The 13,839-nt window shown below is 42.2% G+C and overlaps 1 protein-coding gene across 2 annotated transcripts in view; it reads left to right on the top strand.

Moving 5' to 3' along the window:
• Window positions 1-4,630: 4,630 nt before the first annotated feature.
• The window catches only part of LOC112254022, a 29,220-nt gene continuing 20,011 nt past the window's right edge, over window positions 4,631-13,839 (top strand). The window contains exons 1-2 of one of the 2 annotated variants that reach the window (XM_024426229.2): window positions 4,632-4,939; window positions 9,470-9,542. Coding sequence is in view for 1 of the 2 variants with exons in the window: in XM_024426226.2 (XP_024281994.1) it covers window positions 4,928-4,939 (12 nt within the window). In the remaining variant the exon portion in view is untranslated. Of the gene's footprint in view, window positions 4,940-9,469; window positions 9,543-13,839 lie in introns of both variants that reach the window. The other variant, XM_024426226.2, reaches the window with a different exon arrangement.

Genomic DNA, 13,839 nt, shown 5'->3' with positions numbered 1-13,839 from the left:
GGGGAAAAAAACAATTTTAATTGATTTTAGACTAAGGCTGTAATGTAGCAAAATGTGGAAAGAGTCAAGGGTTCTGAATACTTTCCAAATGCACTGTATATACTGTAAATATTCATGTCATAGTTACCAGACCACTCCATTACAACCAGAAGCTACTTCAACCAGTGAATGCTAGCGATGGCTAGCTATTCTTGCTATTCTACCCATCTGTCTTAATGAGTGTTAGCAAACAAGATTCCCAGCAAATGAGAAAACCGTCATGGTATTTCATTTAAGAGAATGAACAGGTTTTAACAAGGCAACCTAAGTGGGTGGGGTATTTTGTTTTAAGCTGTTTTAAGATGGTCATACTATGGCTCATTTAGCTATTAGATTTAGAATTGTAGGACCACTTTAGGTATCAAAAAATATATAAAACAAATAATTAAACCAAATATTATTATTTTTTACCTTTATTTAACCAGGCAAGTCAGTTAAGAACACATTCTTATTTTCAATGACGGCCTGGGAACAGTGGGCTAACTGCCTGTTCAGGGGCAGAACGACAGATTTGTACCTTGTCAGCTCAGGGGTTTGAACTCGCAACCTTCCGGTTACTAGTCCAACAGTTAACCCACTGTTCCTAGGCTGCTATTGAAAATAAGAATTTGTTCTTAACTGACTTGCCTAGTTAAATAAAGTAAAAAATTAAAAAAATGGTACCATCAAGAATATGCCTATCCTTGCTTCTGGTATGTCATTTGTGGCAAAAATTGCAAGAAAGGGGCAATTCCTTTACGCCTTAGCACACTGGTAGTGTGTGGCAGTTGTAAATTTCTTTATCCGTTATTTTACCAGGTAAGTTGACTGAGAACACATTCTCATTTGCAGCAACAACCTGGGGAATAGTTATAGGGGAAAGGAGGGGGATGAATGAGCCAATTGTAAACTGGGGATTATTAGGTGACTGTGATGGTTTGAGGGCCAGATTGGGAATTTTAGCCAGGACACCGGGGTTAACACCCCTATTCTCACAATAAGTGCCATGGGATCTTTAATGACCTCAGAGTCAGGACACCTGTTTAACGTCCCATCCGAAAGACAGCACCCTACACAGGGTGATCACTGCCATGGGGAATTGGGACATTTTTTTTTAGACCAGAGGAAAGAGTGCCTCCTACTGGCCCTCCAACACCACTTCCAGCAGCATCTGGTCTCCCATCCAGGAACTGACCAGGACCAACCCTGCTTAGCTTCAGAAGCAAGCCAGCAGTGGTATGCAGGGTGGTATGCTGCTGGCAATGATGCAAGAATTAATTACATTTTAGTCAATTGTGTATAAATGTATTGTCATTTGAGTATTGAAAATAACAATCTAAATATCTGTCAATCTTTGCATGCATAGCCCTGTCTTGAATATCATCACAACATCACCTACTGCTTCACAGAGGTGGGACAGAATGGGCGATGTGGAGAGGCTGAATTCTAGGTCAAAGAAGGTTCCTTAACAGCTTCTACCCTCTAAGCCATAAGAAGACTGCTGAACAGTTATTCAAATGGCTACCCGGACTATTTGCATTGACACCCTTTTTTTTACCCTGCTGCTACTCACTGTTTATTGTCAATGCACAGTCACTTTACCCCTACCTACATGTACGTATGACCTCCATTACCTCCACTGGCGCGTACCCCTGCACATGGACTCGGTACCGGTACCCCCTGTACACAGCCTCGTTATGGTTATTTTATTCTTACTTTCTTTCTTTTTTACTTTAGTTTATTTTGAAAATATTTTCTCACTCTGCATTTGTTCGTAAGCATTTAATTTTCTCACTCTGCTTGTGAAGTAAGCATTTCACGTTAAGGTCTACACCTGTTGTATTTGGTGCATGTGACAAATAACATTGTAATTGACAGTAAGACCTTTTGCATAGTGTTGTTTAAAAGTGATGTCGGGGGTTGGGCCGGCACACAAGGGACAATGGAGTTGTCTTGGATTGTAATATCGGATGACTGATAAGGAGTATTTCATATTGAATGTGTGAGGTTTGACTTCAGTGGTTGTCGGGTCGTTTGCTCCGCTTAAACCTGAAGATCAAACGGCCTGAATGCAGGAGTGTGTATGAATGCCACTGCAGGTGAGATTGCACTTTCTCCTGTTTGTGTGAAGTCAGTCACAGACACAGACGATGTGAAATGAGGGTCGCACTCACAAAGACAACCCGTTCTTTTGTGCGCGCGTGTGCGTTTCGTATGTTCATGTTGAATGCAAGTAAGTGCTAAAGAGGAAAGCAAACATCGGATGTATAAGAAGCCTACGCTTCTTAAGAAACTGAAGTTATACTACAGCTTTACTTTACATCTGATTTCTGTAAATATTTGGATGCATTTCTTCTCTGAAAATGGGAAGTTGATTTTGTGTTTGTTTACACCAGCCTCCCCACAGGCTACAATGGAGAATTTAGAGTTTCTATTTTGTTGCCTCTCCAATGACAAATTAGCACAGAGGAACACTGCAAATTGCTAGGCTTCATTGCCAAGTCATCAACACAAATAGTACACATGAGTCTTTTCTGAAATGGCTCTAGTAGTGGGGTTGGGGAAAGATGATGCACTAGAGTCGCGGCTGGTTTGAATCATTGCTAGGAACAGACACCATAGTATTTGGTTTCGATATATGACCGAGAAAAATGGACGAGGGGCTTTTCGCCCCATTAGCCAAGAGGAAAATTTATTTCAGTCCCCTCAATTACTTTGGCACCTAATTCCCCCGTGAGCGGCACCTCTTCCCCAAAGCCGTTTGTCATACCTGGGTCATCGAGAAGCATCGCCCTTCACTCTGGTCTTGTGTTTCCCCCACTGTCCTATGGCCAAATGCATCATGGCAAAAAATGTAACCATACACAGGGGTCTCAGATGGGAGCACACTGCATGCATGTGGTAAGCTCTTGAAATCTTCCTGAGAGGGTGTGTGTGTATGTGTGTGTGTGTGTACGTATGTTCAACACAGGGACTGACTGATGCTGAACACTACACCGACTTAAGCTACCATCCCTGCCTAATGGCAGACAATTCCGACTTTTTGTCTCTCCTTAAGCAGTTTGGATCATTTCCATAGAAATGAGTTTTAGATCTAGAGACGGACGCACAAATACACACGCACGCACACACAGCAAACTCATCCACCCCCACTCGTCCAGGCACAATCACTCAGAAACAATAAACACTCAACAAGGAAGTCAGAGGGAAGACGTGATGAGGAATGGATCTGAGGCTTCACTTCATGTTTACCAAAGAGCACAAACCAGAGTGAGAGAGAAAATGAGAGCGAGGGAATGAGAGAGGAAGTCGAACACAGCAAGAGGTCTCTCTGAATCTCTTTCAAAGTCCCTACTGTATATATCAAGGAGGCATATACGGACATAACAGGCATGTTGTGATTTTGGAGAATAGTATATGTTTGTAAATGGTCAGTGTGTTTAAAGATTGTGCTTTAGGAGTCTTTGGTGCAGACCCTGTCAGGGCTGTAACTACATTTAGACGGCAAGTAGCATAGCGTTTAAAGTGTTAGGCCAGTAAGTGAAAGGTTGCTGGTTCAAATTCCCAAGGTGGACAAATCAGTCAATGTGCCCTTGAGCTAGGCCCTTAACTCTAATTTGCTCTAGGGGTGCCATACTACTATTGTTAAACAACATACTGTATTTCACTATACCTATCTGGTGTAAGTGACAATCATATTATTATTATTTTTTACATATGAGGACACCAAGGTCCGGACCTCCTGTAATTTGCTCTAATTTAAATAATAATAATAATAACTTTGCTTTACAGCGAGTGGGCTACTGTGACAGACTCTGATGTGGCACTCATTGGTGAGGCTGAGGCAGTCTTCAATTCATGCAGGAGGAAGAGGAGCAGAAAGTTTAGTACAGTGGTTCCCAAACCTGAGGTCGGGGTCCCCTGAGAAAATCTGTAATAATCTTCTCAAACAAGTTAGGAACTTAAAAAGAAGACGTGTTTCAATATCAACATCTCCCATCTTCCCTATAGGCCTATGTTAAAATGCAAACAAAACAGTTCTACGTAATACGTTTTCATTTATCGGCGGTTGTTCATCTTATTCCAATCGACCACTGAAGTTTGAGGTTGACCCATTACCCACATTTTTTTTACCACTACATCACTGATATTAATACAGAATCGTAAATAATATTTCTAATACTTCATGTGAATGTGATAATATGATCATCTGTGTGCTACATTGATGTTTGTACAGAGCTTGATTAGTAAGTAGGAATACACATGTGAATGAGGCTTTTATGCAATTCTTAATGACAACTGACTGAAGAGTCACTGATGCTACGTGTCAGTGTGAATCATTTCTCATATACCCCCTTTCAGGGGTATAACAGCAATCAAACACGCTGCTCATTGGGGCCATGACCCAACCTTTCCCCATCCCGGTCTCCGGGATGCCCTAATCTTCTCCCTAGCGGCCTGGCTCACACTAACAATCCACAGCGGCCATTAGGAACCAATAGGAGCCTCTTCTGTGTCACTATTCACTTCCAGGGAGTACATTTTTTTTTTATAAGACCAGGATCGATCCCCGCCTCCCTCCCGTCCCTTTCGCTCGTGTGGTTAAAGGTGGGAGGGCAAGCCAGGTTGCTGGAAAATCTTCTAAATGTCACAGGTTGACGACTTAATTGGCACGCCGGCATGCAGGAACGGCAGGGGCTCTGGAAATGTAGCGAAGAAAATGGCATTTGGTGTCGGAACCACGAGGTACTCATCTGTGCGGACAGGCAGCGCAGCGGGCATTGTGAGCTAATGCCCGCCTGTCTGATGCAGGTGTTGGAGACGGACGCTGTCTAACCCAATATCCACAGTGCACCACTTACCCACAGCGGCGGAGGACCTACTTAGCTCACGTTTGAGCCGGAGACTAATGTATTGTCAGGTGGGATTTAATAAAGTGAGGTGCTACACACAAACAGTACCTAGAAAGAAACGTTAGCACGGTGAAGATAACTTTTTAAACATTTTGGAGTGTTTAACCTCAACTTGAGCACTGGGATTTATGACTAACTTTACGAAGAACGTATTTGTTAAACATTGGATGGAGTAAATGAATCAGAAACAGACCTGGGTTTGAATACTTACAAATATTACAAACATTTTCAAATACTTTCAGCGTTTGCTTGAGTTAGCCTGGAGGGCCAGTTGGGCTGGTTTGCAATTGTGGGACTTTTCTATTTTTGGATTTAACCATGCAAACTCAAACAGGCAATCGATCTTTGAAGTAGTTGAAGCCCAGGTCTGCTCAGAAAAAAATATATGCAACAGTAAAACCATATCACCTCTTTGAGGTTATCATAACCTCATTGGAATTCATTCAATAGACATTTTAATTGTTATTTTAGTGGGGGATTTACCCTTTGGTGCCCTTCTTGTTAATCTCATATAGATTATAATGATCTACTGAATTTCTCTACTTGATCTTTGACCTGGAATGCATCCCAAATTGCACTCTACTCCTTATGGGCCCTGGTCAAAAGTAGTGCACTAAATATGGAATAGGGTGTCATTTGGGACGCACCACTGACCTCAATGGTTATTCTGTAGCTTTACCAAAAAGATTTCTTCTAATCAGTGTCCTACTGCTCTTTCCCGTACACAGGAGGGGAATGGGAACGCAACAGACATTTTAAAGATGCAAAGCAGCCAACATCTTTTGTTACACCAGCGATAAACTGAATTAGCATTTGTGCCACTAAGATACATGCTGTTGTGTAATTTGCTTCTCTTCCCAAATTGAATCCATTCAATGCCTGGTGGAGCAAACAAGTCAATTCTATAGAACTTTCTCTATCTATTTCACTTATCTATTCAGGTTTGAATGGGTTGCAGAACTACCCAGGGCTGGATTCAATTCGAGGTGCCATAGATCAGCGTTATAGCCAGATTTAAATTTAAAGACAATGTTTCCACGTTAGCGGAGACTGCATTCGCAGTAGATGCTGCATATGTCGGCTCAATCGGAAAATACTTTTAAATTTCAACGCTGATCTTTGGTGCTACCGATTGAATCCAGCCCTAAGTGCAATAATGACTAAACAGGAACTTTAGGGCTGTGATAGGCCTTGATCGGCTTGTCACATGAGTGCTGTTCATGCACATTTCATCTACTTAAACAGTTGATGTCGGACGTTTACATACACCTTAGCCAAATACATTTAAACTCAGTTTTTCACAATTCCTGACAGTTAATCCTAGTAAAAACTATCTGTCTTAGGTTGGTTAGTGTCACCACTTTATTTTAAGAATGTGAAATGTCAGAATAATAGTAGTATTTTCATATTACCATGGTGATGTATTACTGTGTGTGGGGGGAGGGGGGTTGACTAATTGTACTGTTTCATAGTTGATTTCATCTCTTCCCTCTCATCCCTGCGTCATCAATCGCGGTCTTTGTTTGTAAATACTTTCAATATCGACTTGATCTGAAAGTAGGCCCTATAATCCCAACTGTAAAGCGTATGCTTACATACATATACTGTAACAACTAGGAAGAAAGCAAATCCACCTATGCTATTCCTCATTCTTCTTATCCTATTTCACACCATCAAATACAGTGCCTTGCGAAAGTATTTGGCCCCCTTGAACTTTGCGACCTTTTGCCACATTTCAGGCTTCAAACATAAAGATATTAAACTGTATTTTTTTGTGAAGAATCAACAAGTGGGACACAATCATGAAGTGGAACGACATTTATTCGATATTTCCAACTTTTTTAACAAATCAAAAACTGAAAAATTGGGCGTGCAAAATTATTCAGCCCCTTTACTTTCAGTGCAGCAAACTCTCTCCAGAAGTTCAGTGAGGATCTCTGAATGATCCAATGTTGACCTAAATTACTAATGATGATAAATACAATCCACCTGTGTGTAATCAAGTCTCCGTATAAATGCATCTGCACTGTGATAGTCTCAGAGGTCCGTTAAAAGCGCAGAGAGCATCATGAAGAACAAGGAACACACCAGGCAGGTCCGAGATACTGTTGTGAAGAAGTTTAAAGCCGGATTTGGATACAAAAAGATTTCCCAAGCTTTAAACATCCCAAGGAGCACTGGGCAAGCGATACTATTGAAATGGAAGGAGTATCAGACTACTGCAAATCTACCAAGACCTGGCCGTCCCTCTAAACTTTCAGCTCATACAAGGAGAAGACTGATCAGAGATGCAGCCAAGAGGCCCATGATCACTCTGGATGAACTGCAGAGATCTACAGCTGAGGTGGGAGACTCTGTCCAGAGGACAACAAGCAGTCGTATATTGCACAAATCTGGCCTTTATGGAAGAGTGGCAAGAAGAAAGCCATTTCTTAAAGATATCCATAAAAAGTGTCGTTTAAAGTTTGCCACAAGCCACCTGGGAGACACACCAAACATGTGGAGAAGGTGCTCTGGTCAGATGAAACCAAAATTGAACTTTTTGGCAACAATGCAAAACGTTATGTTTGGCGTAAAAGCAACACAGCTCATCACCCTGAACCCATCCCCACTGTCAAACATGGTGGTGGCAGCATCATGGTTTGGGCCTGCTTTTCTTCAGCAGGGACAGGGAAGATGGTTAAAATTGATGGGAAGATTGATGGAGCCAAATACAGGACCATTCTGGAAGAAAACCTGATGGAGTCTGCAAAAGACCTGAGACTAGGATGGAGATTTGTCTTCCAACAAGACAATGATCCAAAACATAAAGCAAAATCTACAATGGAATGGTTCAAAAATAAACATATCCAGGTGTTAGAATGGCCAAGTCAAAGTCCAGACCTGAATCCAATCGAGAATCTGTGGAAAGAACTGAAAACTGCTGTTCACAAATGCTCTCCATCCAACCTCACTGAGCTCGAGCTGTTTTGCAAGGAGGAATGGGAAAAAATTTCAGTCTCTCGATGTGCAAAACTGATAGAGACATACCCCAAGCGACTTACAGCTGTAATCGCAGCAAAAGGTGGCGCTACAAAGTATTAACTTAAGGGGGCTGAATAATTTTGCACGCCCAATTTTTCAGTTTTTGATTTGTTAAAGTTTGAAATATCCAATAAATGTCGTTCCACTTCATGATTGTGTCCCACTTGTTGTTGATTCTTCACAAAAAAATACAGTTTTATATCTTTATGTTTGAAGCCTGAAATGTGGCAAAAGGTCGCAAAGTTCAAGGGGGCCGAATACTTTCGCAAGGCACTGTATGTGCTTCAAGGTCCTAAGAACTTGAGGGCACACTTGTGGTATTCACGATGCTGTAAACTCACCTGAAATCTCTGCAATGGTTGTATAGGAACTTAACAACAGACTTCGAGCACTTCATGATCCTGTAAACTTTGGGTATTTATCTGAAACATAAAAAGGCATCAGATTAAATGTGTTTGAGCTAATAAAACTGTCTGATATTACAGACTCATTATAAGGGGTGGATATAGGGTTTGAACGTGTGAAGTGAACATAGAGATGGATAGCGGCACACTTAGGAGGCACTCTCTCTCTCTCTTCCATCTCTATGGAAGTGAATCACTTGAAGATTGACCTTTTTTTTTTTTTATGCAAATGCTGATTTTTTTAAATGAGCCATTGCATGATTTAGCCATGGCTTTGACCAGTAGCATGTCAGAATCTCAAAGACATCTAACTTTGTGAGTCTAGGTGTGTGCTACACGAGACGAGTACCCACCAGTGAAATGATAGTTAATGAATTGCAGAGGGTGACGATCACAGAGATCCTGTAATTCATAAAAATGTCATCTCTATGGTGAAGATACTCTCCAAACATGGACTAGTAAGGTAAACTGAATCACAGTGTGTTTGTCTTGTTTTCAAGAGGAGCTGTGGTTATGCAGAATTGCATTTGCTACCCCATTACTGTCATAAGGTCCTTTTAAAATGATGTGCGCCACCTGTGATTGGTATGTTTTTCTATCTGAGAGGAGAGGTCGCTGGGCAGATTATGCTACAGGCATCAGAGAGAGAGTGTATGGAGGAGGAAATATGATTTTTTTTTGTCTTGTATGAACTGGGGGGGTGCGGGGGTCATCCCGTTCCTCGTCTCGTCTTGTCTGTGGGGTTGCTCTTTTCCTTGATGTGTGGTGTGACCAGTTTGTTTTGTAGCTGCTTCTGAGCTGACCTGTTCTGGCTTTCTGTGTGGCAATCTTTCATTGTCCCTCTTATCCCAGGATGTGTGGGGGAGTGGACATGTCCTTGGTATGATTAGTCTTTCTCTAGGCCTACTATCTGTGGTGATGGGCATAAATACCGGACTCATTCGAAGGGCATGTGAAACACCTCACCCATTCCCGGTCTGTATAACAATAACAAAGAGCGAGACAAATTGGTTTTCTCTTGAATGCATGCTCGTAATGAAGCTTTTGTATATTGAGATTGGACTGCCTTCTGAGTGTTTTTTCCACAACATTTCTTGGTGCCGTGACCAGGATCGCTAAAGCAGGACCCGAACCTATATCGCCAGCTGGGAACCAGACAAGGTCTCCTGGTCAAAACTAAGAGGTAAGGGACCTTTTTTTCTAAATCCTTATGACACAACAACCATAGATGATCCCATTCACTGTGAGTCTACATGTAATCAAATATATGTTGACAACCAGGCACAGTACAGAATGTTCAGGTATTGAGTCAAAGATGGTTGCTTTCTGTGACTGTTTCCTTAGATATCATAGCATCACCTTGCTTTGGTATTTAGCTTCCCATGCGCTACTTACTTGATGACTAATCTGGATAAATAAAGGTTGAATATAATGAATAAATAAATTGCTCTCTTCAGAAATGTGAATGGATGTGAGAATAAGGCAACGACATTTGAAAGAGCCATGCATATGCTTTAGGGTTGATAGACATTTGAACAGAATACATGCTAGCCTAAACCATTAGTTCAGTCCATCCTTCTAAATTACATGCCTACCGCTTTTCTCGTTGATCTGGAACATAATCATGCACATTTGTATGTTTTTAGCAAGTATGTGACTAGTGTGTGGCAAGCGGAGACATGAGCATTCAACCAATTGCCTCCTCGTCTCACTCCTCTCTCTCTACATGTAAGTGATGTTAACCATATTGACTTTGTAGATACAGTAGACAAGCTATTGGAGCCTCTGTGCGTTCCACCTCCCTCAGGCACGATTCCATGTGTGTCTACCTAGACCTGGAACCACCCTCGCACACAAAGGTGTAGCTCATTTCAATACTAATGCCACATTATGGGCATTTGAAAGCGTGAGCTACATTTATTATGAGTCAGCTTACCTCAGAAGCAAGTGGTTAATCCGTTGGGTCCCCATAGAGTCGAGGCACAGAGAGAGGTCACAGAGATAGTGTTTAAATAGACTCGCCTTCGCACCATTATTAAAAATAATGTCCACAGGGGCTGTAGGATTGTACGGTTCTCTGTTTTATTATTTTTTTATTCCTTTTTAGCAGCATGTGTAGCAAGGGAGACAGACACGAATAATGTGGCCTTTTATGGTAGAACTATGCTACCTTTTCAGATGAGGCAAGGTCTTCTAATGAATTGAAATGTGTTATTTTCAGCAGGAGATTCTCTTTTGCATACAAGTTAAATGGCTTGGCCTTAAAAAGCACAGTTGGTAGTTCACTTTACCATTTGGCTGTGCAATGAATATAGACTGAATGCAGCATAAACACAGACACACACACACACACACACACACACACACACACAGACAGTTTATTACAAGCTAGATAACACACCATGTTGTCACCACTCTACCAACTATGACAATTGGTCCCCGAATGGCTCCGTGAAATAAGACAATGAGCCCCAGCTAGATACTGACGACATGGCTTAGACTGGAATCAAAACAATTATAAGGCGTCTCATGTCATTTCCGCTGGTTGACGTTATTGTTTTGAATTGCCATGTAGTCTAGTCTACACCATCTTGACACCGCAGCTAAAGTAAGGCTGCGGTGAAGAGATGTCATATAGCTGAACGACTGTAGTTGATAGAAAGCTTGGGACAACTAGTTAACCTTCAACTCAAATCCGTCAGTGTCATAAAATAAAATACAATGACAATAACCACATATGACACAAACATATCCATGGTCATTACATGCCTATGGTGTCATATCAGTTCAGTCACAACCCAAGATGCTACCCGTCAATAGATAAAATTATTGTTGTATGACAGAAAACTAGGGACAACTAGTTAAAGTTAATCTTAAATATGTCAGTGTCAAAAAACACAATGACAATAACCATATAAGACATAACCACTATCATTCTCTCTCTATTTGGTGTCAGTTGAGTAATAATGCAAGACGCTACCTTTCATAGTATGTTTATGTCATTTCTACATTGCCAGAAGTCTGAGACATCACTCCAGAGAACTCATTTCCACTGCTCCAGAGTCCAACGGCGTCGAGCTTTACACCACTCCAGCCAATGGTTGGCATTGTACATGGTGATCTTAGGCTTGTGTGCGGCTGCTCGGCCATGGAAACCCATTTCATGAAGCTCCCCACGAACAGTTCTTGTGCAGATGTTGCTTCCAGGGGCAGTTTGGAACTCGGTAGTGAGTGTTGCAACCGTGCTGAAGCTACACGCTTCAGCATTCGCCGGTCCCGTTTTTGTGAGCTTTCGTGGCCTACCACTTTGCGGCTGAGCCGCTGTTGCTCCTTGACGTTTCCACTTCACAATAACAGCACTTACAGTTGACCCGGGGCAGCTCTCGCAGGGCAGAAACTTGTTGGAAAGGTAGCATCCTATGACAGTGCCACGTTGAAAGTCACTGAGCTCTTCAGTGCGGGCCATTCTACTGCCAATGTTTGTCTATGGAGATTGCATTGCTGTGCGCTCGATTTTATATACCTATCAGCAACGGGTGTGGCTGAAATAGCCGAATCCACTATTTTGAAGGTGTGTCTACATACTTTTGGCCATGTAATGTATAATCCATCCATGAGTCACATGTTTCAAAATGATGGGGTATATAATTGAAATGACAGCAAAACATCACATGACTTTGGCTTTAAATCTAAATCTGTTTCAACTCACGAGCCATAGACCCTGGCAGATAAACACCCCCTTATACCCTTTAGAGAGGATAGGGATATAACCAGATAAATGTGATGAGGACACAGCACACACAGGGTGATACTGCATACAAAGCAGGCATGGCACTCAAGGAGGACATACATTCTCTATGACGCTATGATCTAGGTAAGCATGGCTCATGACAGAGCTTCCCCATGCATCAAAGGGATTTGTGGAAACCAGAACATAGAAAAGGAGTTAACATAGACTCTATGGCAATTCCACTAAGCATCAACATCAACAATGCAGCTACTGTAGTATGCCTATTGATGCCTATTGATGGTACCTTAATGATACTCATAGTGTGCAGTAAGAGTGTGTGAAGCAAGACTGACACCTAGAGGCGTTGGGGGATATTTATCATAAAGAACAACAATCTCTATTCCTGTGTAGAAGATGGACAGATATGTAAAAATACCATTGCACAAAGCATCTCAGAGTAGGAGTGCTGATCTAGGATTAGGTTTTCCCTCTTATTCATTACGATTAAGGCAAAACTGACCCTAGATCAGCACTCCCACTCGCCGACACTATGAATACGGGACAAAATCCAAAACGTTTCCTGGTGTCCAGGGCACATATTCATAGAGTAGGAGCGCTGATCTCGGATCAGGTCTTCCCTCTTATTCATTATGATTTAAAAGGAAAAACGTATCCGAGATCAGCACTCGTACTCTCGTACTCACGTTCCAAGTCATCCAAAAGGTGTTCGATGGGGTTGAGGTCAGGGCTCTGTGCAGGCCAATCAAGTTCTTCCACACTGATCTCGACAAACCATTTCTGTATGGACCGCACTTTGTGCACGGGGGCATTGTCATGCTGAAACAGAAAAGGGCCTTCCCCAAACTGTTGCCACAAAGTTGGAAGCACAGAATCGTCTAGTATGTCATTGTATGCTGTAACATTAAGGTTTCCCTTCACTGGAACTAAGGGGCCTAGCCCGAACCATGAAAAACAGCCCCAGACCATTGTTCCTCCTCCACCAAACTTTAAAGTTGTCTCTATGCATTTGGGGAGGTAGTTATCCTGGCATCTGCCAAACCCATATTCGTCTGTTGGACTGTCATATGGTGAAGTGTGATTTGTCACTCCATTTGAGTCCAATGGTGGCGAGCTTTACACCACTTCAGCCAACGCTTGGCATTGCACATAGTAATCTTTGGCTTGTGTGCGGCTGCTCAGCCATGGAAACCCATTTAATGAATCTCCTGATGAACAGTTCTTGTGCTGACATTGCTTCCAAAGGCAGTTTGGAACTCAGCCGTGTTGCAACCTGAGGACAGACGATTTTTACGCGCGACGCGCTTCAGCACTCGGCGGTCCCGTTCTGTGAACTTGTGTGGCCTACCTCTTGACGGCTGAGCCGTTGTTCCTCCTAGATGTTTCCACTTCACAATAACAGCACTTACAGTTGCCCGGGGCAGGTCTAGCAGGGCAGAAATGTGACAAACTGACTTGTTGGAGAGGTGGCATCTTGAACGTCACTGAGATCTTCAGTAAGGCCATTCTATTGCCAATTTTTGTCTATGGAGATTGCATGGCTGTATGCTCGAAATAGCCGAGTCCACTCATTTGAAGGGGTATCCACATACACTATATATACAAAAGTATGTTGCTTTGCCCAAATAATAGTCATCAATCATCACTATGTAAGGCATTAGAGTATTGCTATGAACTATTGAGCAATCAGTTGTGATGGGTGGGACCTTTTTGTTGGAACAAGAACCATCAT

This window comes from Oncorhynchus tshawytscha, linkage group LG07 (assembly GCF_018296145.1).
Source record: "Oncorhynchus tshawytscha isolate Ot180627B linkage group LG07, Otsh_v2.0, whole genome shotgun sequence".
Lineage (NCBI taxonomy): Eukaryota > Metazoa > Chordata > Actinopteri > Salmoniformes > Salmonidae > Oncorhynchus > Oncorhynchus tshawytscha.
This window is presented reverse-complemented; position numbering and strand designations above follow the sequence as displayed.